The sequence below is a fragment of the Silene latifolia genome, chromosome 8 (genome assembly GCF_048544455.1).
Source record: "Silene latifolia isolate original U9 population chromosome 8, ASM4854445v1, whole genome shotgun sequence".
Classification (NCBI taxonomy): Eukaryota; Viridiplantae; Streptophyta; class Magnoliopsida; order Caryophyllales; family Caryophyllaceae; genus Silene; species Silene latifolia.
Window position 1 is genome coordinate 9,602,734 of NC_133533.1, and position 27,812 is coordinate 9,630,545.

Here is a 27,812-nt window from a genome sequence, read left to right on the forward strand (position 1 = left end):
TAGGGTTTATCAATTCGAATTTTTCGAATTTGTGCTTATTGTTTTGATTAATTGAGCTTTGTGGGTATTCTAGCATCAAGTAAGTTCGACCTTACTCTTCTCATTCAATTAATTGCAATCCCCATTCCCTTTTCGTGATTTAGGGTTTATGTGGTTGTTTAGGTCGAATTTTCCAAATTGAAATTGTATTTTAATTATTAGTCTTGATGCTATTGTAGTTATGGATTCCAGTAAAGAAATCCCCGTCACTGAGACCGTACCTGAGACCGCTGCTAGTGCTCAGACGGCTGCTCCTTCTGTTGGTATCGTTACTCCGGTGGTTACCACTCACCGCAGACTCCGCTTGTTTTACTCCAAAGTGACGGAGAAACCCACAGCCGCCACCGAGGGCACACAAGCCAAGGCTGTGGGAGAGGTGACACCTGCTGCCTCTGCTCCTGCCAGGCCCTTTTCTATGCTGGGTCGAGGAGCCACGCCTCGATTTCCGCAACCTGGTATACTGCCGCCTAGGCCGAGTCAGCCGGCTAGCCAGCTAGCCATTACTTCCAGCTCTTCTGGGGCTGTTGTTACGAGAGAGGCCGCTCTTACTCCTTTACCGGAGTTGCCCACGGTACGTTTCGCTTCCTCGGATCACCGAACTCGGTTATCCGCTTTACTTCGTTGCTCTCTCTCCTCTACCCGTTTCATTGCACGGACTGACCTTGAGACCTTAGGAATTTATGAGGAGGTCTGTAGTTTGTTGAATGGGACGGGTATGTCGGGTCTGATTACCTTGCAGGAAGCTGCTATTCGTATCCCTACATACGAGTTTTTCAGCTCCTACTCTTTTGACACCGACTCTTACGCTTCCAACCACTCTAGTCCTTGCATTCACTTCTGACTCCGCAATGAGTCGCACCATTGGACTTTGGCCAGGTTTGGGGAGGTTCTAGGCCTCGTTAGTGACGGCCCCATCGAGCCGCCTCGGGATATCCTTCAGCCGCTTTGGGCTGCACTTTCTCACACCCCTTACCCCGCGCGTAGAGGAGCCCACGTACACTTACCTGCTCCCCGTTACTTCCTGCGACTTATGGGAGAGACCATTTTTGGGCGACCTGAGCCCAATAACGTGACCAACACTAAGCTAGCAATTCTCGCGGGGTACCTCAACATTGACTACGGTACCCCGTTTGTTCTAAACATTGCTTATTTGGTAGCTCAGCATTGGAACGGAATTGGGAAGAAGGTCAAGACCTCTGTTGTCTGCGGCGGGCTAGGGACTAGGATAGCCCGCCATCTTTACCCCTCTGAGCCTGGACTTACTGCGCCTCATAAGCAGGCTTACCTTGACTTGGCTGCCATGGTTGACTTTGCCTGGTTCCCAAAGAAGAAGGGCGCGAGGACGTGGAAGATTTGTGGTTCCACGTCTGTTACCTTGCCGTGCCCTACCCTTCCTCCACTCTTACCGCTCCCGACTGCTGCTGAGGGAGCGAGGCCGCCTCCACCCACCTACCACCTTACCTTCACCCCTACTTCCTCCTCTTCCAAGAAGAGGAAGCGGGAGGCCGGAGCCCCTTCTTGCTCTCAGGCTCAGACTCAGGCTCAGGCTGGCCCCACGCCCATGCCCACGCCTTCACCTACCCCCACTCCTTCTGGATCGGCCATGCCGGCCAATTTTGTTTGCCCTCCTGCTTTAGTGGCGCCCGAGGTCATGGACCAAGGGCGTCGTGATGCCTTGCTTCGGGATATGTGCAGGTACCTTTCGGAGATGAGACGGGATCAGGCTCTTGCCTACTTCCCGATCTACGAGTTCCACATCCGAGCACGGCGACCGATTCCAGAGGGGTGGCCGCATCCCTCTTTCTACCGATACCCAGAGGGTGGGTACCCTCCACTCCCTTCTGACTCAGAGGACGAGGCGGAGGAGACATCGGTAGCCCGAGAGTTGCGGTTGCAGGCTGAGCAGGCGGCACGACGATCCGCCAGAGAGGAGGAAAGGGACCCCCCATTTACGCCAGGTGCGGAGGATGTAGCTGGAGATGACAATTAGAGGTTCCCCTAGTTTGTTGCTGGTTTGGGGAAGCCGTCTTGTGAGTACCGTCTTCCTTTATTTTTCCATCTTTGTATTTATTTATTGTATTTTAGGAGCATGTATTAGGTTTGCGTACCCCGTCTCCCATTTTGCTGCTGTTAGTTAGTTGTGAAGACAATGAGGACATTGTCTGTTTTGGTTTGGGGAGGGTATATGCATCCTTTTGCGTCTGCATTTGCATTTTGTTTTGCATTCACGTTTACTGCTTTATGCTTTTGCTTTTCATACAAATATCCAAAAAAAAAAAATGAATATTTCGTAAAAAAAATCAAAAATATCACGTTTAATTTTGCATATAGTTGAGTCGGATTGGAGTTCTTTAATGATGACATTGCGCTATTGGTCAAATATGCCATTCCTTGCCTTTTCACAGCTGCTTAGCAAGAATTAAAAGTGATTTCTCAAATTTTGTTGTGGAATTTACTACGGATTATTAGACTTGACTCGTAATTTTGGCAAACTACTTATATATTCTGAGATATAGAGCCATAACTGGTGACATTCATGACCAGTTTTCATAGGAATTGAGAGTAGTTACTCCCCACATTTCATTGTATTGCATGTATATGAGTTTTGATTTCTTTTTGCCTGCACGCATGGGTTTGTGGTCGGTATCACGTGTTTTGAGAACTATTGCACCTCCCCTTTTCTCGTTTTGCCCCATTAACTCCACATTAAGCCATATCTGCCAGTTGCCCTTAACTACATCCCATACTTAGCCTACCATTATGCCGAGCTAGGTAGTAGTAGAGGAAATTGTTGTATTTGTACAGTTTATGGCTCGTTTTGTACTGTTGGAGTGAGTATTTGTAATACTCCGTATTTATAAGTCTTGGGGTACTCTATCGAGTAGCCCTTACTCTGTCGAGTAAGGGTAAGTTGCGAGATAAAATAGTTTCTGACCTATTGGGTACTCGATCGAGTAGCTGGGGTACTCGATCGAGTAAGGGGGTACTCGATCGAGTACCTTGGGTACTCGATCGAGTGTCCGGTTTTACGGGGAGTTTTCTCGGGTTTTGTTAATTATGAGATTAAGGTATTTAAGCTTCGCCGTCATTGTTTTAAATCACTTTTACAAAACCTAAAACCCCGTTTAAGAGAGAAAGCAACCAGTTCATCTTCCTAATCGCATCCTTAGCAATTCCCGGAGTTCAGACGGTCAGTTCGTGTCGTTGTTGGTATCGTTGAGTTCCTTGCGTCGAGGGTAAGCTTTTAATATAATTTTTATAATGTTTTGTTAAGTTTGGTTAAACCCTAATTTAGAGATTGGGGGTTTTGTGTGTAGTTTGTGATGTGTAGCCTCTATGTGTTATATGATAGGAGGAGGGTTCGTAGAAGAGACTTTTGATACAGCTGTTGATACCGTCTGACTGTTGTGCTTTCCAGGTAGGATTTCCTACTCAGTATTAGTCCCATAATGGGATATTGGTGATGTGTTGTATTTGGTTGTTTGATATAATGATTGTACTGTGTTTGTGGTTGTGATTGTTGTTGATGGTTCTCGAGATGCGTTCTCGGCTGAGTGGGGTCACTTGCGGGAGTGACTTCACGCCCTAGTTTCGCCCTTCGTGGAACCCGCCACGGAAGGGGATGTGCACATTAATGGACAGGGTTATCGCTCGGTATGATGAGCGGGGCTTAGGTGGGAACGGCTGCGGTCCCTCTCGTGTGGCGGGTCCAAAGTGGACGATCGAGATTGAGATGATGGGAATTGGTTGGTGGTGTGTGTGTGTGACAGTTAAGCTGTCTGTTTATCTTATTGTTGATATATGTATTGAATTGTGTGATTAGTACTGACCCCGTTTAAATGTTTTAAAAACTGTGGTGATCCATTCGGGGGTGGTGAGCAGTTATTGAGCAGGTGTGATATGATGCGTATGGGATAGCTGGGATGAGTCATCACGTGGCGTTAGAAGTCTTCATTTGTGTCGACGAAGTCTAGTTGCTTTGATAGTTTTAGCTGTAGACCGTATGAGAACCTTGTAATTCCTTTTATTAGTTTCGGTTATAACATGTAATCGCTTAATCTATAATTACTTTAAAAGTACGTTTCTTTATTGTCTTATGATATTCAAGTACTCGGGCAACCGAGATGGTAGTATCCTTATACCGAGTGGTCCTGGTAAGGCACTTGGAGTATGGGGGTGTTACAAATGGTATCGAGCGACGATTTTGGAACTGTAACAAATGAACATAATGAACATAGGGAGTCTAATAAAATGAACCTGGTGTATGTGTAATGGGAGCCCTAGCTGATGCTAGGTTTTGGGTGAGTAGGCGCCCTCACTTCAAAATCTTGGCCCCATGATATCGAAGCGATCCACATGGTATGGGAACGTGGAGTCCGTGTGTATATGTGCGACGTGTATGTTAATTGTGCTGTATATGGTTTGTTGAAAGCATGTTGCATGATAGTTGGTTGACATGTTGGTTGGAATCGTTGGAAAAGTATATGAGAATGATGAATGATATGGTAGAAAAAGAAAGTAGTTCGTATATGATGATGTGTGATGAAGTGGATTTGTAATGTTGTTGTATTAGCAACATGGAAATAGGATTTGTAGTGTATGGGTGTGGTTTGTGTTATGAAAAGTTATGAAAATTTAAAACATGCGGGTAATACATGATTGAAAGTTGAATGTTAAATGAGCATGATAGATGGTAATGTTTGACTTTTGGTAAGTGGTAACATGAAGAATAGAGGTTCAATGATATGTGTTTTATATAACGAATTGGATGAAAAGCATGATGGTTGTTTATAACGTGGCACTTGATAACACGAAGTAGATTATTTTGTTAATTGTATGAGGAGTCGCGCAGATTTGAATGCGTAGTTGTAATCATAATGTTGAAATAATAATGAATGCATAGTACGTTAGGGTATGTGAGATAACATTCGGGTAGTATTCACGAGTCTGCATGACTCGATCGAGTGGGTTTGATTCGATCGAGTGGGTACTTGTCGTTATTTTGACCAGAATCGTGTTTTTGGGCACTCGATCGAGTACCTCGGGCACTCGATCGAGTATGGGGTCACTCGATCGAGTAGTCGGGCTACTCGGTCGAGTAAGTCAGAGATCAGAAGGTCTGTTTGGGTTCTGGAGTCGGGGCACTCGATCGAGCATGTTGAGCACTCGATCGAGTAGCCTCAACTCGATCGAGTAGGTTCTGGTACTCGATCGAGTGGGGTCTGTGCAGGTCATATGCGTGTTTCGGGTCATATGTTTGTCTTTTGACATTCGTTGCATATTATGTTTAATTCAAAGGTGTTGTATTACTTCTTTATGCATTGTTTTACGTATGTGTTGGTCCTGAAGCGTAAGTTACCCAATCTTATGATGTAAAGAGTGGCACTATGATGAGTATGAGTTCGGTGGGGAGGACATGAGTTATATGTGATTATGATAGATGGTGGAAAAAGAAAAGGAAGATTGGTATAGTTTATTGAGGCATGGCGCACGTTTTGCGAGACGGGATGAGTGATATGATTGTGTGTTGAGTAATGTAAAAATAAGTGAATATAGACAAGGGATGATGTGAATATAATGAACGTGAGAATGAAAAGATTGAAAGTAAGAATGTGGATAGTGGCAGCTTGAGATGTGTAAAGAGTTAAGGAGGGAAATGGTTAGGAGTCGTGTGGGTTATGGATTTATGTAGTGAAAGTTCGTTTAAAGGGGGTTGAGAAGAGTAATATATAGTGAACTTTGTGGAGACATGTCGCGAGGTGTATTTGTAGACAATGAGTGAGTTTGGGAGGTTTGGTTTATTAAAAGATGAAACTACTGTGTGATTTCCTTGGGTAATTAACGGTATTAAATGAATTTCGACTTCTAGAGATGTAAAAAGGGGGATGCAATTGTTTGAACATTAAACGTTGGTTCTATGGATAGATTAGTGGCAAGTATGAGTGATAGCATAATAAGAGAAGATCCATGGTAAGAAAGAGTGAGATGATGTCGGTAGAAAATAATGGAATTAAGTTTTGGAGCAACGGAGGGGTAACCTTGATTTCTAAAGAGTTAGCTAGAAGGAATAAGGAGTTGAACTATTAATTGGTATTATTGAGTGTAAAGAGAAAAGAAGGATAAAAGTAAAGTCGAGGACAATGTTCACCTGAGCTATGTGATATAAAGATAAGAAATCATCGAAATATGTGATGGTATCACGAGGATGTTAGCTAAAGGTTATATAGGAGTTTCAGGGCAACATGATTGGTAATGAGTTTCGAGGAATTAAGGGAGTAAGAAGTTGGTGGGGTATTGGCACGATACGAGATATTTGGTGGAGAGTTGGATGACAATACAAATAAGATAGCATTGGGAATAATGTTGAGGTAATTTTGTGGATGGGTTTGATGTTCGTTATTTGCAATGTTAACCAAAAATGGTAGAAAAACCATGTTATTTTGATATGAGTGTAAGAGATTTGATATACGAGCAGCGGTGGCATTGTGGTGTAATCACTAATGGCTATGAGTGATGGAATATTAGAAAGGTAGCAATTCTAAAGAGGTGGATTTGGTAGGGACCTGATTGTTGTGTATGATTGTGAGAGGGTATAAGATGTGGTTAGATGAGGCGGACGCTATTAGTTGAATGGTGAAGGTGTGATTATATTTGGCAGGAAGTGATGGTTGTGCGAATGGGGGAATATGTTATGAGGGGCATATGAGTTAAACTCGGGCGGCAGGTAACCTTTTTCGAGTGGTGACTTACGTGGTCAGGATTGACTAGTTGGTTGTGATTACGGGTCTATGATATGTGTAAATGTTTGTGTGAGGTTCTGACCTCACAAAAAGTGGTATGGTATGATAATTATAAAATTGTTTTATGAATGTTTCAGTAATATATATGTTGGACACGGTAATTTAATTGAATGATATCCAAAAAGGTAATAATTTGATTGATTTGACATGGCTAGTTATAATTTTATGTGTATTGATAACACATGTGTATTCCGGGAAATGGCAGAGAGGATGTTCATGAGATGCTTATCTGTTTATCCATATAATATGTTGCGTGGTGATTTAATAAAGTGGATTTGAGTAAGTTTTTTTTTTTTTTTTTTTTTTTTTTTTTTTTTTTTTTTCTTGTCTGAGAAGTTATGCTAAGTCGTATTTATGGGAATTGTATGCGCAGTTGTGATGTCTATCGGTGTGGTTGTGGTGCCTCGGGTGGTGATCAGGGCACGGTACATAGTGTCGTGATGCGGGTATTTTCGCACTACGGTGTGGTGTTGGTGTGGCGGTGTTGTGATGCCGTCACCGGTTGTGGTGGAGTAGGCGGGATGATTATGATTCGGGTTTTGAAAGTACATACCGATTATACATAGATTGTTGTTTTGTTTGATATTGCTCTGCGAGTGTCGGTTTGTCTTTGATAGACAGTTGTCTTGCTTATTCATGTTTTCTTTACTAGGTTAAGTTGGGAATGAGGTAGAGTATGATGTGAAATAGAGTTGTATATGTTTCGTTGTTGTCATGGGATAGTGATAATCTGTTGATGGGACACGGTTGTGAGAGGTTGTTACGGTAATTTTGATCTTGTTTTCAGATGAGACATCGGTAGACATGGTAATGGAAAATGATTCGTGGAACATGTGTTGTAATGAGCTGAAAGCGGCAGGTAGTTCATAATCTTTTGTTGAGACAGTGAGTGTAGGGTGTTGGGGAAATTAGTGTCATGTTAAGTTGTGTATGAATTTTGCGGTAATGAAAGAAAGAACTTGAGGATCTAGTGTGCGTGTACGTAACGAGTGCGGACCGTGAGTTATGCTTCTGGGAGATAAGTGCCTTACGTAGAGAGGTATGTTGTTTGGCAGTAATAATGAAGAGTGGGTATGGTGATTTGCTACGAGTTTATGGTATAGGTTAGGTGCGCTGCCGAATGAGTTGAGGAATGGGAAATGTTTATGTATGGGAGCCTTGGATATAAGAATGGTGAGTGTTTGGTTTATAGACGGTCATCTTTGACATGTGGTGGTACAGAGGGTAATGAGATATAGATATGGTTTGGTATTAGTGAGTTACGAGGACGTAACATTTGTCTTAAGAGGAGTAGGATGCGATAAAACAGATTTTGATGGTTGTACATATGGTAATATATTCGGAAGTTGAGTCTTAATGTAGAATAAAAGATCGATTCGTGTTGTGGGTGATTTTATTAAAGGTCATGACCGTGCTTGTAGTAGCGTGATGTTTAGGAGTGTGAGAATATTTCGCTAGTATTGTGAGTTGGATGATGAGGTTACGAGTGTGAGTAAACTTCGAGGACGAAGTTCCTTTTAAGGGTGGTAGAATGTAACATCCCGTTTGATGTCTATGAGTGTCTTGGTATTGGATTTGATAGTTGATGATATTATGGAGCTAGCAACATTAGAGGATGGTAGTTGGTTATGTATGGAGTTGGTATCGTGAGAGATATATATGTGGTAGATACGGTATAGTGAGTCATGTTGTGGAAGTAAACATAGTTGGTGGAGTGGGTGTTAAGAGTTCATGTTCTATGTTCGGTCGAGTTCTTGAGTCCTTAGCTAAGTTGTTGTGTCTTGGTCGAGTCCGTATGGTTGTTTTTATGTATGGGTTGAACTTCGGGGACGAAGTTCCTTTTAAGGAGGGAAGACCGTAATACTCCGTATTTATAAGTCTTGGGGTACTCTATCGAGTAGCCCTTACTCTGTCGAGTAAGGGTAAGTTGCGAGATAAAATAGTTTCGACTGTTGGGTACTCGATCGAGTAGTGGGGTACTCGATCGAGTAAGGGGTACTCGATCGAGTACCTTGGGTACTCGATCGAGTGTCGGTTTTGGGAGTTTTCTCGGGTTTTGTTAATTATGCGATTAAGGTATTTAAGCTTCGTCGTCATTGTTTTAAATCACTTTTACAAAACCTAAAACCCCGTTTAAGAGAGAAAGCAACCAGTTCATCTTCCTAATCGCATCCTTAGCAATTCCGGAGTTCGACGGTCGGTTCGTGTCGTTGTTGGTATCGTTGAGTTCCCTGCGTCGAGGGTAAGCTTTTAATATAATTTTTATAATGTTTTGTTAAGTTTGGTTAAACCCTAATTTAGAGATTGGGGTTTTGTGTGTAGTTTGTGATGTGTAGCCTCTATGTGTTATATGATAGGAGGAGGGTTCGTAGAAGAGACTTTTGATACAATCGTTGATACCGTCTCGATGTTGTGCTTTCCTGTAGGATTTCCTACTCAAAGTATTAGTCCCATAATGGGATATTGGTGATGTGTTGTATTTGGTTGTTTGATATAATGATTGTACTGTGTTTGTGGTTGTGATTGTTGTTGATGGTTCTCGAGATGCGTTCTCGGCTGAGTGGGGTCACTTGCGGGAGTGACTTCACGCCCTAGTTTCGCCCTTCGTGGAACCCGCCACGGAAGGGGATGTGCACATTAATGGACAGGGTTATCGCTCGGTATGATGAGCGGGGCTTAGGTGGGAACGGCTGCGGTCCCCCCATCGGCGTGGTCGGGTCCAAAGGGGATGTCAAGATTGAGATGATGGGAATTGGTTGGTGGTGTGTGTGTGTGTGATGTTAATTTGTCTGTTTATCTTATTGTTGATATATGTATTGAATTGTGTGATTAGTACTGACCCCGTTTAAATGTTTTAAAAACTGTGGTGATCCATTCGGGGGTGGTGAGCAGTTATTGAGCAGGTGTGATATGACGCGTATGGGATAGCTGAGATGAGTCATCACGTGGCAGTTAGAAGTCTTCCGCTGTGTCAGACGAAGTCTAGTAGCTTTGATAGTTTTAGCTGTAGACCGTATGAGAACCTTGTAATTCCTTTTATTAGTTTCGGTTATAACATGTAATCGCTTAATCTATAATTACTTTAAAAGTACGTTTCTTTATTGTCTTATGATATTCAGTACCTCGGGCAACCGAGATAGTAGTATCCTTATACCTGAGTGGTCCTGGTAAGGCACTTGGAGTATGGGGGTGTTACAGTATTGATGAGAAATGTTGGAGTACGCTGAAGTTGGTGCTCGATCGAGAGCTTATATGGTCGATCGAGCCATTGATGGTCCTAATAGTCCTCGATCGACATGTCCATGTGGTCGATCGAGTGGATTGGAGTTGGAACCTCTCGATCGAGTGGCATCATTCCTTGATCGAGAGGGTTCATCCTGTGTCAGCCACCAAAAAGAAAAAAAAAAGAAAAAAAAATCGTGAAAAAGAAAAAAAAAAGAGAAGAGAAAAATGGCTGGAAAGAAAGAAAAAAAATATATTCTTTACCTCTCGTGCTTATTTATACTTTACGAGGTACTTTCTTTATGGATTCTTGTGTTGTATATGCCAAATTATAAGGCATTGAGTTATTTTTATGATTGGAAGAGTGGGATGTATTTTATTATGGTCTTGATTAGGTTCTAGCTCGGCTATTTTACCTTCACATTTCCATATTTGTTTTGCCCTTCTTACCAATTGAGCCTCACATATCCATATTATGCAATTGTTCGGCACGTGATACTCCTTGAACGGTGGTTTTGCGTGTGTACGGTGATTGAATCATTACTCATGTTAGTTAGCATTACATGTTGTGTTGGTCGCAGTCTAGGTGAGAGTCTGCAATTTCTTCTTTCTCTGCACACATATTCTTACTTACCATTTGCTTTGCTGAGAGAAGAGTGAACCGGGAGAGTCCAAATTTATGAGTCTTGCAAGGTCGAACATCCAATATAATTCCATGATATGCATAAATTTGTTCACTTACTTTGAGCTTAGCAGTAGTTGATTTTGTGCATTAAAGCGGTTTGGCATTGACTAGTAGTTAGCTCTGAAAATTACTCTTTTCCATTAGGTCCTTAGTTGGATTTAGTTTGCTTGGGGACAAGCAAAGGTTTGATTTGGGGAAGTTTGATGCGTGCATATTATATAGACTTTTACGGTCTCTTTTGGCACGCATTTTTATGTATTTGAGTGATATTATGTAACTTTATACCCCGAATAGGCTACTTTGTGCTTTTATTGCTATTTTGCATATTTGTAGCGGAAACCAACCCTTAGTGGCCTCGAGATAACATCTCTGGAAGATGGACGGAAAAGAGGACGAAGGACTCATGCATGGGAAAGCGTGAAGACAAAAGTTAACCAAATTAAGCAAGTCAGAACTACTACGGAAGCTGAGAAGTGACTGAAGATCTCGATCGACCACATTTGGCTGTCGATAGAGAACACAGAGGAACACAAGCCTTCGATCGAGCTGTCCTGTGCTCGATCGAATTTTCAAGCCCTCGATCGAGCTGACCTGTGCTCGATCGAGATGTCCTGTGCTCGATCGAGAGCCTTAACTTCTCGATCGAGAGGAAATCCTTTACGTGGGCTATTAAAGCCCGTAGGTTAATAAAACAACTCGTGAGTTTTGTTATAAAAACTATTAGACGAGTTGCTAGGTCATTATCTTTGACCTATCATTCATTTTTCCACATACATTTTACTGCTTTTTACTGTTCATTACTTGGAATTTTACGATCTTGGATTTGGTTGTTCTTTACGCCGGATTTGCTAATATAGTATAATTCTTCCCTTCAATCTCTTCTCTTGTTTATGTTTTACATTTGCTCTTTTAGTTTCATTATTAATTCCTGCCCTAATCTCGTCATTGCTTTATACTATTTTTACATCATGTTTTCCGTTAGCATTTCGTTATTAGTTGTGTTAGTTAATATAATTAGCATGCGTAGCTAATCCCTTTATATGCCGGGATGAGGGAAACCGTGTTAGAAGCATGTTAGGACGACTACTAAGGTAGTTATGCGGTAGGAATCAGGTCTAAGCAATTTATTTGTAGTTCGGTTAAATGAGTGCACGCAGGAGACCGTCTGTTTAGTTAACCCCCGACCTGGATCGAAAGATTGGAAGGGTAGACTTGCTTAGTTCTGATAATTGACTCCTATGAGGGCGAAAGTCAAATAGGATGACCTTAGGGCGACTTTAGACCGAAAGGTATAGTCGGGTTTGAGACCGAAAGGAGATAACCTAGCTCTTCCTACTAATAAACTTACGGACCTAGTTATTCCGATAGTGTGTAGAACACGGCGTACCGAAATCCTGGCATATCTCTCTTTATCTGATAGTTTATTTACTTTTTCTCCTTAATTTCTCTTTTACCCTTAATTTCTCTTCCCCTTAAACTTTAGTAGTTAGAACATCAAATTCAAAACCCCCAGTTTGTGACCGACAGATTAGACTACAGTTAATAGAAAAGTCTCCCTGTGGATTCGACCCGACTTCCTTAGCTATTTATAGTATAGGCTTGTTGGCATTTATTTTTGGTGTTGAACGACACGCATCACCCAACTATCATAGATACATCTCTATATAACCTCCCACAAGATACAGACTCGCCTGAAGGTATAAAAACTTTCTCACTAACTGACTCATATACTCTCAAACCCAACCGTTTAACATAACTCGAAGATACAAACGACTGAGAAGCCCCCAAATCAAACAAAACAAAGGTATGAATACCGTTAACAAGAAAAGTACCAGTGATAACGTGCGCATCATCTTCAGCTGTTTTCTTCTCCATCGTGAACAGCTTTCCACTGGTCTTCTGTCCACCTCCCTGGACAGTACTAGCTGATGTGGTCAGCTTAGCACCCGACCCTTGATTGTTGTTGTTGTTCGTCGGTGTTTTCTGATAAGAATTACCGCCGTTGCGGTTGCCTCCACCCTGGTAGCTCTGACTTCCCCGGTTTGCCCACGACCCAGCCGGTCTATTGCTCGCGTAGCTCTGCGCAGGTCTCTGGAAAGTTCCCGGTGCACTTGTGCACTCATGTCTCTTGTGACCCACACCACCACAACTATAGCAGGTCACTCCCCAACTACCACTAACACTTCCACGGCCACGCCCAAAGGAAGCCCCAGCACTGAACCCTGACCCAGAAGAAAACCCTCTAGACTGATTGTGGTTGCCTTTCTTGTGATTAGATTGGCCACCACCCTCGCTCTCAGACTTTCTTTTCTCGCCACCCAACCTCTCCTGAGCCATCTCCACCAACCTCTCAGCTCTCCCATCCCTCTCATACGCTTCCTTAACATCAGTAAGGACTCCCACGGGTAACTTGTCCATGATCTTTGTGGTCAGCCCCCTCTCAAACCTCAGCGCCAAATTCTCCTCACTCAAACCCATATCCTCAGCATACCTAGACTTGTCATTGAACTGCCTGTAGTACTCAGCCACAGACATCTCAGCGGTCATCTTAAAACTGTCAAACTCTTCTCTCAGCTTACTCCTCACATGCTCCGGTAATAACTCTTTTCTCACAGCCCTACGAAACTCTTCCCAAGGTATAGCGGGTAAACCTTGGCTCGTATATATCTCCTTAGCACTCACTTTCACCGTATCCCACCACTTGCCAGCTGCCTCCCTCAGATAAAACGCAGCCTGTTCCACTCTCATCTCATCAGGACAGTGAACCAATTCTAATATGTTCTCCATCTCTCTCAGCCAGCTATCAAGAAGGTTAGGCTCCCCAACCCCCTTGTACTCTTTCGGGTTAAACCTTGCTATGTAGAGGCTGATCTTAGAGTGATCAACCTCCTTCTCCTTATCTTTATCCTTATCCTTTCCCACATTCTTTAACGCCTCAGTAAGAGCGTCCTGATGCTCCAACATCTTAACGATATCATCTGTATTCATAAGCTCAGCTCTCGCATACAAAGCATTCTTCTTGGGCGGCATCTTGAAACTATACCAGAAAAGGGGTGGATATAAACATACGTACCAAAACCTGAAAACACGAAAACAAGCTGCCCAGACCCTACTCGATCGAGTGCCTAAACCTACTCGATCGAGTAACAGGCTACTCGATCGAGTGCCAACTATACTCGATCGAGTGCCCCGACTCCAGACCCCAAACAGACCTTCTGACATCTAACATACTCGACCGAGTAGCCAGGCTAATCGATTGAGTGACCCCCTACTCGATCGAGTGCCCAAGGTACTCGATCGAGTGCCCAAAAACACGATTCTGGACTCAAAATCGTCAAAAACTCACCCGATCAAGTCAGTCTCACTCGATCGAGTCATGCTAACTCAGAAACGCTACCCGCATGCTATATCATATGCTAACATGCTAAAAACTTTATAAAACCAACATTATTTCATAACTAAGCATATAATGCTATGCATCTTTTCATACGATCTACGAAATCATTATATCATATAATTAAACGCCACATTGTAAACATCCATCATGCTTCTCATTCCAACAACAGTTCTACATATATCATCAACCTTTCTTTCATATTCTCAACTTTCTACTGCAAACATCCAACAGTTACTGCATACTTCATCACATCCACACACAAGTTGACAAACAACACATACGACTTGACATACACCCCCCATGTGACCGGTTCAAAATTGTAGGGCGAGTTCGCGACTTTAGGACGTCTCCCAAGCCTTTGCATTAGCTCCTACAACCTTTACCCCGGGTTCATTTTAATTAACTCCCTATGTTCATTAGGTTCATTGGTTACAGGTTTCAGGATCGTTGCTCTGATACCATTTGTAACACCCTCATATTCCAAGTGCCTTACCAGGACCACTCAGGTATGAAGATATTACCATCTCGGTTACCCGAGGCAATGATAATCAAATAAACAATAAATAAACAACGTTTATATAGAAATACTTAGTGAAGGGTTACAATCCTCGAAACCAAAACCAAAAGTATAATACATGTTCTCAAACTGACTGTTTACTGTTCTAACTGAAATGTAAAGAAACTACTAAGCTACAGCGGAAGACTTCTATCACCGTATCGTGGCAATCCCAGCTATCCCAGTACTCATCTCATACCTGCTCAATATCTGCTCACCATCCCCGAATGGATCACCGTAGGTTTACAAAACAACAACCGGGGTCAGTACTAATCACACAATTCAATATATATCCACAATAAGATAAACAGACAGCTTAACCGTCATATACACACAATCACTCCAATCCAAACAATCTCAATCATCGACTGTCCACTGGACCAGCCCTGCCAGTGGGGGACCACAGCCGTACCCACCAAATCCCCGCTCTTTACAATGAGCGAATTCCCTGTTCATTAATGTGCACATCTCCTTCCGTAGCGGGTTCCACGAAGGGCGAAACTAGGGCGTGAAGCCACTCCCGCAAGTGACCCCACTCAGCCGAGAACGCATCTCGAGAGCCATAGACAGACAATCACAATCACAATCACAGCCGTCATAATATAATTACTATATCAAACAATCAATCTCAACACATCAACAATCATCCCATTATGGGACTAATACTGAGTAGGAAATCCTACCTGGAAAGCACAATTATCAGACGGTCTCTACAACTGTATCAAAAAGCTTCCTCTACGAAACCTCCTCCTATCATACAACATACAAATGCTACCAAATCACATACTACTCAAAAACCCCCAAATCCCTATATTAGGGTTTAACCAAATCAAAGGAAAGACAACAAAAAGAGTACATAGATCTTACCCTCGACGCAAGGATCTCAACGGTATAACCAACGATGAGAACTGACCTTCCAAACTCCGGGATTTGCTAACGATGCGATTAGGATTAAGAACGTACTTGCTTTCTCTCTTTAACGGTAAATTAGGTTTTTGTAAAAGTGTTTAGAATGATGACGGAAAGATTATATATCTTAATCGCATAATTAACAAAATCCGAGAAAAACTCCCTGTAAACCGGCTACTCGATCGAGTATCTAAGGTACTCGATCGAGTACCCCCTTACTCGATCGAGTATCCTAGTTACTCGATCGAGTACCCAACAGGTCAGAAACTTTTCTAAAACGCAACTTACCCTTACTTGACAGAGTAAGGCCTACTCGATAGAGTACCCAAAGACTCATAAATACGGAGTACTACAAACAGTCTAGAAAAAAATTACTACTTCAAAAAAATAATTAAATACTTGATTTAAAACCCCGAAAAAATGAATGAAAATCACATTTTTAGAGAATAATACATATGCATTTCTCCAAAAAAATGACTACTTTTTCTATTTAATCAAATGGATTAACACCATTATTAACAAAGAAGGAACTTTAAGCACTTAAAAACGCAAAAATTTAAACAAATCGCCTTAGATCCGGCGACTTTGTTATATTAAACATGTTATTATAAGAACTATTAAAAATTTGATGCTAAGCTCAATAAAATACGCCTATAACAATGATCCGCTAACGGAAATGATGATCGGAATTATAGAGGAAGACGGAAAGAGTTGAGATGAGAGAGGAGTATAGTGAGAGAGGTAGTGAGAGCGGCAGTGAGAGTTTAGAGTGAGAATGAGTGACTGAAATTTGTGTAATAATTTTAGGGTTTGTTTGTCGACTTTTATTTATAGTATATAGGATAGGTTTAGGTCATGTGTTTTGGGCCGGAATTGTTTTTTTTAACTGAGTCCGTTTATTTGGGCAAATGTTGGCTGAAACTGTGGGCCGCATATTAGTTTAGTTGTGGGTCATTTATTTGGGTCTATTGTGTTTCTGATTCATTTGGGTCCATACATGTAGCTAATAACAATCGGTCTGAACCTGTATCTAATTCTACAACGCAAGATTCAAGATATGGTAATCGTGTTCCATTGTCCGATATCACCAATGGTAATTTATTTTACCTTAATAGTAGATTACTTTTGTTATTTAGTGGCGCAATTTCAAATAATATGCTTTAATTTTCATTTGTATTTTTGTACATTTAGTTCAATATGATTTACTACTTTTCAATAATAAATGGTAATTTTCTAAGTAATTTTACATATTTATTTAAAAATTTAAAAATTAAAATTTTCCCATTTTAATTTAGTCTCATGTTATATAATCCCGTCTTCTTTTAAGTCACCCGTGTCAGAGGAGAAGGTAGCGACTCAAACCATAGTAACAAAAGGGCATGTCGAACAACATTGACAACCCGGCCAGTTATCCCCTCTACACCATCTACGGAAAATGATAACAACTTACCTGCGTCATTATGTTCAAAGATGGCAAGAGTTAACAGAAAAGAATTACATGGCAATAAGAAATTTGGGAATGGTTCATTCGATACCCCGATTACACCGTCAAGTTGTACAGCCGCGGGTTATTTAAGTTATGCTTAACGATTTTGGAATATTTTTCAACAATTAGGTACGTTTATGTTAATGTAATGTTTGATGTCATATTTTGTAGGTAGCAGCAGTAGTTCTCGACCAAGTTGTACGAGTAAAAAAGAACCTGATTGTGTAACAAGATTAGTCAATGAGTTGATCAGAGACTTAAGTCCAACCAACGAAAGTTCATCGAGTTGGGTTAATCCACAAGAAGGTTTAAATTCTTATATTATTTATGTTATTTAATTGAAGGGATGCTTTAGTTCTTGAATATGTATGTGGTATTGTCAAAGTGTTTGTCAATGTTGTTGTTGATTTTTTAGGTACCAGTTTCCGACCAAGCTGTTCAGGTCAACAAGCTCTCGATCCTGTGGCTAGATTGGTGAGTGATTTGGTTAGAAATTTAAGCGAAGAATATGATGATCCATCAAGTAAGGGAGCTAATGAAGAAAGTTTAAATTCTTAAAATTTCATATTATTTATTATTATTGTTACACTAATCGTTTATAAATCATAAATATCGTCCCATTTTTTTTTTCAAAATTAATTAATTTTTTAATTTTTAGATTTAGAGCTTGAAGGATATTGGGATATTGGGATATTGGAGACCCCGACGTTTCATGTAACAAATGCGGTGCAATGTTGTGGTACTTAGAACGAGTACGTAAGGATAGGAATACATTACATCCTACATTCTCATTTTGTTGTTCTGATGGCAAAATTACTCTTCCTCTTCTTAAACAACCACCTCAATTGTTGTTGGATCTTTTAAGTCGGCGACATCCTCTAAGCAACAACTTTATTGATAATATTCGAGCTTACTATATGATGTTTTCGTTCACGTCAATGGGAGGAAAGATCGATAATTATGTAAATCAGGGTCGAGGACCATATACTTTTAGGATGAGTGGCCAAAACGTCCACCGCATCGGGAGTTTGTTGCCGCCGGATCGAAATACTCCAAAGTTTTGTCAGCTTTACATATATGACACAGAAGAAGAAGTTCAAAACCATAAGAATGCTCATAGGTATACATGCAAATTATATGTTATTGCTAATTTAATACAATATACGAGACTGCACCTCATGAGAACCTTCCTGCGGAGTAATTATTGTTTTATATTTTGCAGCCCAAATAATCCGGAACGGTTTAACGATGACCTAATTTGTTTGTTGCAAAGAATGATCGATGACGAAAATATATTAGCTATGAGATTCATAATGGCGAGAGATAAATTAACAGATGATATAGAAAGAGATGTCTCTATTCGACTTATTTCAAGACGAGAAACTGATGGGAGAAAATATAACTATCCTACAGCTTCTGAGGTTGTCGTTCTTATTTAAGGAGACATTGGAAATGCCGTGGAAAAGAGGGATATTATTATTGAGAAGGAAAGTAGTGAACTGCAGCGTATATCCAAGTTGCACCCTTTATATTTAGCGCTCCAGTATCCTTTGTTGTTTCCCCATGGCGAAGACGGTTGGAGGCTGGGAATCCTACACAGCGAAGCTTCTCTCAACAGAAGTAAGAAAAAAAAACCACGGAATCAAGTAACAATGAGAGAGTGGCTTGCATTTCATCTTCAGGATAGATCTTCGTTCCTTCAATCTCCAATTCTTTTGTTAGCTGCTAATTACTTCAACAATTTATTGTCGATGGTTATATGATGGTTGAGTAGCAGAGGTTGTCATTTCTTCGTCATAATCAACCGTTGCTTCGTGCGAAAACGTATAAAAATCTTGTGAATGCGGTTGACCGTGGAGAAACCAAACCATCCTCTGCCGGGAGTCGTATTTTCATGTCTTTGTCGGTTTTGCAATTAGATGGGTACACTATAGGTAATTTCGAAGATACTATGACCATTTGCAAGTGGTATGGGTATCCATATTTGTTCATTACATTTACATGTAATCCAAAATGGACAGAAATAATGAGATTTGTCTCTAAAAGAGGATTGAGGCCGGAGGATCGACCTGATATTCTTAGTCGTGTTTTCAAGATGAAACTGGCGAAATTAATGAAAGACTTGAAAGATCGTCACATATTCGGACGAGTCATTGGAGGTGAGGTTACACATAAATCTTTCGAGTACTACCATTCATGTTTTTTCCTAATGTCGTACGAATAAAAAACCTAAGATTGTTTTGGCTAATCGTTCAGGCACGTACACTAATGAATTTCAAAAACGTGGGTTGCCACATGCTCATATTCTAATATTTCTACATCGTGATGACAAATTCCCGGTGGCCGCAAATGTAGAGAAAATTATTAGTGCCGAGATACCCGATCCTGATGAAAACCCTTTGTTATATGCTATTGTGAAGGATAATATGATACATGGTCCATGTGGGAAAGACTTCCCTACTTGCCCGTGTATGGTTGCATCTAAGTGTTCGAGAAACTTTCCGAAGAGGTGCATCGAAAGCACAACGGTTGACAACGACGGGTATCCTGTATATAAGAGGAGGGATAAGGGATTTACCATGGTGAAGAGTGGATGCAAACTTGACAATGAGTGGGTAGTTTCATATAATGCGCAATTATTGTTAAAATATCGTGCCCACATAAATGTCGAATGGTGTAATCAAGCTCGATCAATCAAGTATTTGTTCAAGTACATAAATAAGGGGCCTGATCGAGCCACAATGCAATCTTCTTATCGTCATCGAAACGAGGAGAATCCCGGCCAAATAGATGAGATACAGAAGTTCTATGATTGTCGTTATATCTCAGCATGCGAAGCTGTGTGGAGAATCTTCGGCTTTGAAATCCATTATAGGACTCCTCCTGTTGAAAGATTGCGCTTTCACCTTCCTGATGAGCAAAGCGTTGTTTTTAACGACGAATACCCTATTGATGTAGTCATCGATAATCCCACAATCGGTAGGACAAAGTTCTTGGCTTGGATGGATTGTAATAAATCTAGCGAGGAGGCACAAAAACTATTATATAGCCAGTTCCCGACGAAATTTGTGTGCAAACAAGAAGAACGTGCTTGGCATCCTAGAAAAAGTGGTTTTTCTCTTGGAAGATTGCATAATGTTTCCCCTAATTGTGGTGAACTATATTATATGAGAACCCTATTAAACTTCGTCAAGGGTCCTAAATCTTATGAGGATTTAAGGTGGTTTGATGATGTTTTGCATCCTACGTTTAGAGGTGCATGTTATGCGCGTGGGCTGCTTGGAGATGATAAGGAGTACATTGACGCTATAAAGGAAGCAAGTCGTTGGGGTTCCGGGTCTTATTTAAGAAACCTCTTTGTCACTTTATTGTTGTCTGCTACTATAGCGATGTCACGTAAAGTGTGGGAGAAAACTTGGAAGCATCTTTCAGATGACATCCTATATCAACAACGTAATGCGCTTCAAAACCAAGGTTAGTTGTTAAATGAGCATTTTGTTATTACTGTAAATTCATATAATATTATAGTAACTCCCCCTTTATTTAAGCACTGCCGTGTAATAATTTCTTAATATACTTTTAAAATGGTGTGCACCTATTAAATTCACAGCGCTGCGATTAACGGAGGATGAACTTAAGAATTATGCGTTGCTAGATATTGAAGCATGTCTTCAAAGCAACGGCAGTAGCTTACGTAGGTTTGAAGACATGCCTTTCCCTGAATCATCCACACCTAATCCCGTGAACACGTTAGTATCCGACGAGCTATCATATGACAGAGTTTCTTTAGGGGAAGAACATGTGCACCTTTTATCTTCCATGACTAACGAGCAAATGACCGTCTACAATGAGATAATGGACGCAGTCCGTAATAATCGCGGAGGTGTTTTCTTTGTATATGGATATGGAGGGACGGGTAAAACTTTTATTTGGCGAACCTTATGTGGGACATTGAGAAGTAGAGGCCAGATTGTGCGTCCTGTAGCATCAAGTGGCATTGTGGCTACCTTACTTCCCGGTGGAATAACTGCTCATTCGAGACTTAGTATCCCACTCAATGTAGTTGAAAATTCTATGTGTTCAAGGATTAAACCATGAAGTGATTTCGCTGAACTCTTAATTAGGACAAAGCTCATTATATGGGACGAAGCACCAATGACGCACATATATGCTTTCGAGGCTGTTGACAGGAGTTTAAGAGATGTGATGCGTTTTTCGAACGACGGAGATATCAATCAACCATTTGGTGGTAAGGTTATCGTATTTGGAGGTGATTTTCGACAAATACTTCCCGTTATTCCTAAAGGCAGCAGATCGGAAATCGTGAATGCGTTATTATGTGCTTCAAATTTGTGGTCTACTTGCAAGGTACGAAAAAAAATGCATGTTTTGAATTAACTATTCCATATGTAACGTTTAAAAATTTACTTTACTTTATATGGCCTCATAAATTACATATTTGTTTATTCATACAAGGTGTTGAAATTGACAAAAAACATGCGCCTTCGAGGCGGAGATTCATGTTCAGAACTTGCTCAGATAAAGGAGTTTTCAGAATGGATACTAAAAGTTGGAGACGGGGTAGCTGGAGATCCGAATGATGGGGAAGTTGAATTAGAGTTGCCGAATGACATTTTTATTCAGCACACTGGAGATCCCATCGCGTCGATTATAGATGCCATTTATCCATCCCTCGAGAATCAACTATCGAATCCCGAATATCTCCAGGAGAGGGCCATCGTTGCACCTACACATGAGATCATTGATTTGGTTAATGACTACGTATTATCTCGAATAGGCGGGACAGAGAAAATTTACTTCAGCTCAGACGAGGTTAGTAGAGATGAGAGTAATATTGCGGTCCGTGATTTATACTCCACAAAATTTCTTAACTCTATTAAGTGCTCGGGGCTTCCAAATCATGAATTAAAGCTGAAGGTTGGTGCTATAGTAATGCTTCTTCGAAACATCGACCAATCTCACGGAATGTGCAACGGCACTCGACTGATAGTGACAGATTTGGGATCACGTGTGATTAGAGCAACAATTTTATCGGGTATTCATAAGGGCGATAAAGTGCATATTGCCCGTATTACACTTACTCCATCCGATTCCAGTAAGTTCTCGGTCTAGTTTGACAGAAGACAATTCCTGTTGCGGTGTGTTTTGCAATGACAATAAATAAGAGCCAAGGACAGTAACTAGCACATGTTGGGCTTTATCTTCCAAGGTCGGTGTTTACGCACGGTCAGCTCTATGTCGCTATTTCAAGAGTCACAAGCAAAAAGGGATTGAAGATTCTGATTTGCGATGATGATAAACGCGTATCCAATAGAACAAATAACGTAGTGTATAAAGAAGTTTTTGAAAAGCTATAGTTCAATCAACTTATGATTGTACCCCATAACAACTTTTTGTTGTACTTATTTATTTCAAATTTGTCTACATTTGTTAACTCTTATAATTTTGTGACCTTTTTTTCTGCATTTCTAGATTTCCGAAATCAATACTACCATGAAAGAGCATCCCCTATTAACAACCCTACTTCTCAACCCTAAACGACAACCCCGTGCAATTTGCACGGGCATAAAACTAGTAACCAAGATAAACTACTTACTTACTAGAAGTTCACACGAAATCATCAATATCTAAGATAAACTACTTGGGAATCCTTCAATATTTGGGTTAAACATATCATCAATTTAGCATCTTCCATTGTCTTCCATCAAGATCATATTCTCATTCAACAAGGCGACTCATTCTTGTGACCAAATCCGCCATGGGAGGTCTGTCAGAGGGCTGCTTCGTAATGCACATCTCAGCAATGTTACACACTTCGTACAATTCTTCCTCTTTAAAGTTTCCTCCAAGCCTTGAATCAACCATCTCAGCCAACTTCTGTTTGTCCTTGAGATATGGTTGTACCTGTGTACAATATTTAAAAAAGAGAATAACTAGTTTATTTAGTGAAAAATAAATGTAACGTTCGAGTTTCACAGTTGTAACTTGTAATATAGGCACAACTTTACAAGACTTACTCCATAATCTCGTACAGCCATACTCATAACACTCATAACAGAAATAATACTCCATATTACACACACAATGCATTTGCTATATATGATAATAAACAGATCGTAGCAAAAAAAAAAAAAATAAATAAAAAAGCGTGAAAGTGTTAACAATGTGGGCAAAAACAGTGTAACATGTAAGAAACAAAAGTACCAATCGGAAAACAAGTTAAGAGCCAGAAGTTCTTTACCCAATCAATCAAGTATTCTGCCACACCATCTTCTCTAATGATGTACCCTTTTCTTCCGGTGATTATCTCTAACAAAAATATACCAAAACCATAGATATCCGCCTCAATGGTTACCTTCCCAGTCAACCTATGATCATGTTGCGTATAGTAATACGAACCTTTCATAAAGACAGAAAACTTGTTTCTTTTAGCCGGATAATACAATCTAACTACCCCATATGTTGATAGCTTAGGATTGCCGTTTTCATCAAGCCAAATATTAGATGGATGGATGTAACAGTGAAGGATTGGTGTCTCCATCTCGTTATGCAAATATCTTAAAGCTTTAGCTACACCAATGACAATTATTATTCTTGTTTTCCAATCAAGGCATTTGGAATTCCCTACAAATTTATCCAAAATACATACAAAATTACTATTGGACTAAAACACTGGTATACATATGAATATAAATAAACATAAAAATAATTACTCACCTTACAAATGACTTTCTAATGTGCCTCCAGAAACATAGTCATAAACTAAAAATCTTTTCTTAAATTTAATCGAATATCCAATCAACTTTGTAAGATTTTGATGGTTTGCTTGACTAAGGAGCGAAACTTCGTCCTCAAATTCTTCGGGAGTCACTAATGATACCTCATTAAGTCGTCTAATGATGAACACCTGCACTTCAAAGATAAAATTATACTCGCTAGACCTGATACGCCTAAATCAACCTATAGAATTCTGGAGGAAGTTACCTCCTCAGTATTCTTCAGCTTCCCTTTGAAAACACTCCCCAAACCATCCACACTTGTGCGCAAATCTAAGTCAAATTTTTTTGTTGCATCAGCCAAAGATTGAAGAGGAAATTTGACAAGCGGCTCAACACATAAATCATTCTCAGTATTCAAGTCTTCCTCCGGTTGGGAGTGCGAGTCAGTGGCGACAGATAAATCTATTGTGAAACCAAAACCAAAACATAAATCTCAGTTCCATTTGTATGTAATACAAAAAAAAAACTTAAAATGATGAAACAAACAAGTGTGAATAAAATTAATTAAATGATATTAAAGGACAACAACAACAACAACAACAACAAGGTGTAGTTTTGGGGTTGCGTAACATGAATTATCATTTGAAACCGTTCAATAACAAGTAATTAAGTTAAATTAAATGAAAATTACCAGGAATATGCTTCTTACGAGCTCGATTCTTCTTGCGATTAGGTCTTCTTCTGGTTTTGGATGAATTTGTAGTCTGATGAACAATTTTAAATCGCAAACCCCAAATAAATTTCGATAAACGAACAGAACAGTAAAAAAACATGATTACGAAAGTTATGCGCAACCAAATTGATGTTGATGAAGAGCAGAAATCGATGATATTCAGATACTCCATCTTCAGATTATGATAGAAATTTTAATGAATTAGGGTTTTGAGTGTGGTTACGAGTGTGTTTATTTGGTTTTGTTACTTTTGAATTTATATCTCCCCTATTTTAATTATCGCGCGTCTAAGGATGCACTTATTATACCTGCTGCATCCGAATGCGGAATGACACCGATGCTCGAATTGACCCGAATTTTTATGGATCCGAAATGACCTGATCTGAAACCACACGACCGTAAAATGACCCGACAAAACCTAACTCTAATTGACCCCAAAAATATTAAAGTGCCTTTTTTTTAATCTTAATCGTTAACCGAAAATGACCCGGCCCGAAACAACCCGACCCACTTGACCCAAAAGAACCCGACCCGACTTAACCTGATAATGTGACAAACCTGAGCTGACCCGACCCGAATTGGCCTCACCCAAACCCGATCCATTGACCCCTTTTGCCAGGTCTAGATATAGGTTTGTAATCAGGCCAAGTCAAGCCCAATATCACTTGAATTCGACTTGAAATCAAAGCTCGGGATAAGCTCGTACGATTTATATATGAGATTAATTTGAGGTTGTGTTTTGTTTGAGAATCTCTTTTTCAGTAAAAAAAATTACCTATAAAATTTGAAGTAATTTTAAAAAAGTGACAAGTTCCCCACCCTAGCCTTAGTATGCTCTAGTTCGGCTTAGTTTGGGTTCAAGTTCATTTTGACTGATCTCGACCCCAACTTTGATCAAGCCAGTCACGTAGACTTGTCAAGCTGGGCCAACTCATTCACGGCCCTACGTCTCTGGATACGTTCGTAAAATACACTTAATGTGATCATCTTCCACTATTTTTCAGTTAGTTCGACGAAAGATTCACAAAAATATCGCTCTAATCGGAAATCTAAGTACAAAGTTACAATCGTTTAAAGCTTTTTCTAATAATCACGTCTTTTGTCTTAAATAAATCCCCATAACTTTGTGCAATTGTGATATTTACCCCCCACAACTTTTAAGTTTCAATTGGAGTGATTAGGTATTAACTTACATGATATTTGAAACGTAGTTGTTCATTCATGGACAAACATTATTCTTCTATGGACTTTTTGTCATTAACTTTCCATACCTTACCCTTCCCCCAAAACACAAACTAACAAATTCTCCCTAATTTTCGTCCTCACAAATTAATTAAATCCGTCAAATTACTATAATTCTAATCTATTAAATTTATTAATTATACTATAGAAGTATCAAATTAGGGAGAATAAATTAATTTAAACTAATGAACTAGGGATTTGATGAAATTAGTCAAATTAGGGTTTGATGAAATTATGGACGTTGGCCTCTAATGCACTTGAATTTTCCTTCAATTCAGAAATAAAGCCCACAAATTGAATCGTTGACAAATCTTTGCACATGGGATTAGTTTTATTCGTGTTAATAAGAGATCAATCAAAGAAATTAGGACATTGATTAAAGTGCATTGAACATTTGATCACCATGGTTATGCATTAATTGTCTACTAGTTATAACTAATGTCATGTGCAAAGACGGGTGCAAAAGTTGTCCCGTGTAGGGGGTGGTCCAGTAATATGGTTGTGTGGCTGTTACGGTGGTCCAGGAGAGGAGTGGGCGGGGTGGTCTGGTGGTTTAGTTGTGCAGGGGTGACGGCGGTGGGGGATGGCTGGTGGTTTGTTGGACGGTGTTGAATTGATTAATTTGTGATGATTAAAAATAATAAGGGTATAATGGTCATTCATGTCTACGATTGAGTAAATCATGTCCATGAATGAGCATAACTCTATTTGAAATTAAACCCATCTATCAAAATCTCCCGAGAAATTCAATTTATCATATAAAGAAAAAGTAAAAATGGTTATGTTTTTTATGAAATATTCAAAATAAAAGTTTTAAAAAATTAATAAAAAGATAAAAGTAAAAAAAATTAAAATACTTTAGGAAGATCAAACAATTTATTGTTTTTATAGTACATATTTTTCAACTTTTTTTTATTTGTAAAAAAAAAAATTAATTCCAAAATACTTTTTTAGGTAATTGTATTAAAATTATAAGGCGGAATAAAAGATTTTCAAGACAAAAAAATATAATAAGGGTAAAAAAAATCTAATATTTCTATTTTTCAACATTTCAAAAAAAGGAAATTAGATGGCGCCACCGGGTGGCATAATTGTACTTTTACTAAAAAACTAGGTTTGGTTCCCGGCTAGGCCATGGCTACCTTTATTTACCATTTAAATTTTAGGGTTAATTGATAAGAATAATCCAAAATATGTCTCGTCTTCTCATATTAATCCATACCACTAACTCAGAATAATCTGAACTATACACTCATTTAGATTATATTAAACTTGTTCAATTTCTGAGTAAAGGGTCAAATTGATATGAGTCCCATTCTTCATCATCTTCTCCATGTTTTATTCTCAACCCAGAATAACCATGAGCAGGAAACTTTGAGCCATTTCACTCTTCCATATATCCTCAGTTTGTACTTTGTACCCAATTGATGTCGTAGTCAACTTGAAACAAGAAAAACAATGGAAACATGAGGATAGTGGTATCCAAAATCAGAGGAAAGTTAGCCATAACTCGTTGTTTTTTCATATAAGAGAAACTATTATTTTCCGATCTAGTTTTTCTAAGGAATCCGATGAACAAAAATTATGATTTGGTATTTATTTACTTTGTCATCTTCCTTCTGTTTCCATTGTTTTTCTGTTTCCATCGTTGGGTACAATTAGGGGGCGTTTGTTTCGCGCATGAGTATGGGTTTGGAATCAGGAATCATACCTGGGTGGTATGGGGTTGGAACTCCATTCCTCATACCTTGTGTTTGTTTCAATTGTATGCGGTATGGGTTTGAAACTAAGCTAAAGTTGAAATATGTAAAATATACTCCCTCCCAGTCGTCATAATGTTCCCCTTTGATAATGGCACGATACTTAAGGAAAAGTATTAAAATAGGAGTAAAAGAGTTGTGTGGGGTTGGTGATAGGAGAGAGGGATGAATTATTAGTAGTTAAATAAAGAATTGTGGGGCCAAAACATAAAGGAAAGTAATAAAATAGGAGTAAAAGAGTTG

General features: G+C 39.8%; 3 protein-coding genes across 3 annotated transcripts; 2 read left to right on the forward strand and 1 right to left on the reverse strand.

Moving 5' to 3' along the window:
• The first annotated feature begins 220 nt into the window (after positions 1 to 220).
• On the forward strand, positions 221 to 21,192 carry LOC141594624 (uncharacterized). Its single transcript, XM_074414629.1, has 9 exons — positions 221 to 610; positions 16,612 to 16,701; positions 17,266 to 17,318; positions 17,439 to 17,617; positions 17,753 to 17,833; positions 18,535 to 18,714; positions 19,116 to 19,253; positions 19,351 to 20,568; positions 20,705 to 21,192. The coding sequence occupies exons 1-9, from the start codon at positions 221 to 223 to the stop codon at positions 21,190 to 21,192; spliced, it is 2,817 nt and encodes a 938-aa protein (XP_074270730.1).
• Positions 21,193 to 21,249: 57 nt separating this feature from the next.
• Positions 21,250 to 22,652, forward strand: LOC141594625 (uncharacterized). The gene is made up of 3 exons (XM_074414630.1): positions 21,250 to 21,462; positions 21,571 to 22,210; positions 22,588 to 22,652. The coding sequence occupies exons 1-3, from the start codon at positions 21,250 to 21,252 to the stop codon at positions 22,650 to 22,652; spliced, it is 918 nt and encodes a 305-aa protein (XP_074270731.1).
• Positions 22,653 to 22,833: 181 nt separating this feature from the next.
• Positions 22,834 to 24,739, reverse strand: LOC141594626 (putative serine/threonine-protein kinase PBL7). The gene is made up of 5 exons (XM_074414631.1): positions 24,526 to 24,739; positions 24,100 to 24,296; positions 23,857 to 24,022; positions 23,357 to 23,739; positions 22,834 to 23,019 (listed from the first exon to the last, which is right to left on the reverse strand). Exons 1-5 carry the CDS (start codon positions 24,737 to 24,739, stop codon positions 22,834 to 22,836), a joined length of 1,146 nt encoding a protein of 381 aa, XP_074270732.1.
• Positions 24,740 to 27,812: the final 3,073 nt, after the last annotated feature.

Coding starts and splice junctions, on each gene's coding strand:
- LOC141594626 (XM_074414631.1), bottom strand. CDS start 24,739: ATGGAGTATCTGAATATCATCGATTTCTGCTCTTCATCAACATCAATT. Junction 23,740..23,856: donor TTATGACTATGTTTCTGGAG/GCACATTAGAAA, acceptor ATAAATTTGTAG/GGAATTCCAAATGCCTTGAT. Junction 23,020..23,356: donor CAGAATACTTGATTGATTGG/GTAAAGAACTTC, acceptor TATTGTACACAG/GTACAACCATATCTCAAGGA.
- LOC141594625 (XM_074414630.1), top strand. CDS start 21,250: ATGACGCACATATATGCTTTCGAGGCTGTTGACAGGAGTTTAAGAGAT. Junction 21,463..21,570: donor ATTTGTGGTCTACTTGCAAG/GTACGAAAAAAA, acceptor TATTCATACAAG/GTGTTGAAATTGACAAAAAA. Junction 22,211..22,587: donor ACTTACTCCATCCGATTCCA/GTAAGTTCTCGG, acceptor CTGCATTTCTAG/ATTTCCGAAATCAATACTAC.
- LOC141594624 (XM_074414629.1), top strand. CDS start 221: ATGGATTCCAGTAAAGAAATCCCCGTCACTGAGACCGTACCTGAGACC. Junction 611..16,611: donor CTTTACCGGAGTTGCCCACG/GTACGTTTCGCT, acceptor CCATACATGTAG/CTAATAACAATCGGTCTGAA. Junction 19,254..19,350: donor ATTCGGACGAGTCATTGGAG/GTGAGGTTACAC, acceptor CTAATCGTTCAG/GCACGTACACTAATGAATTT.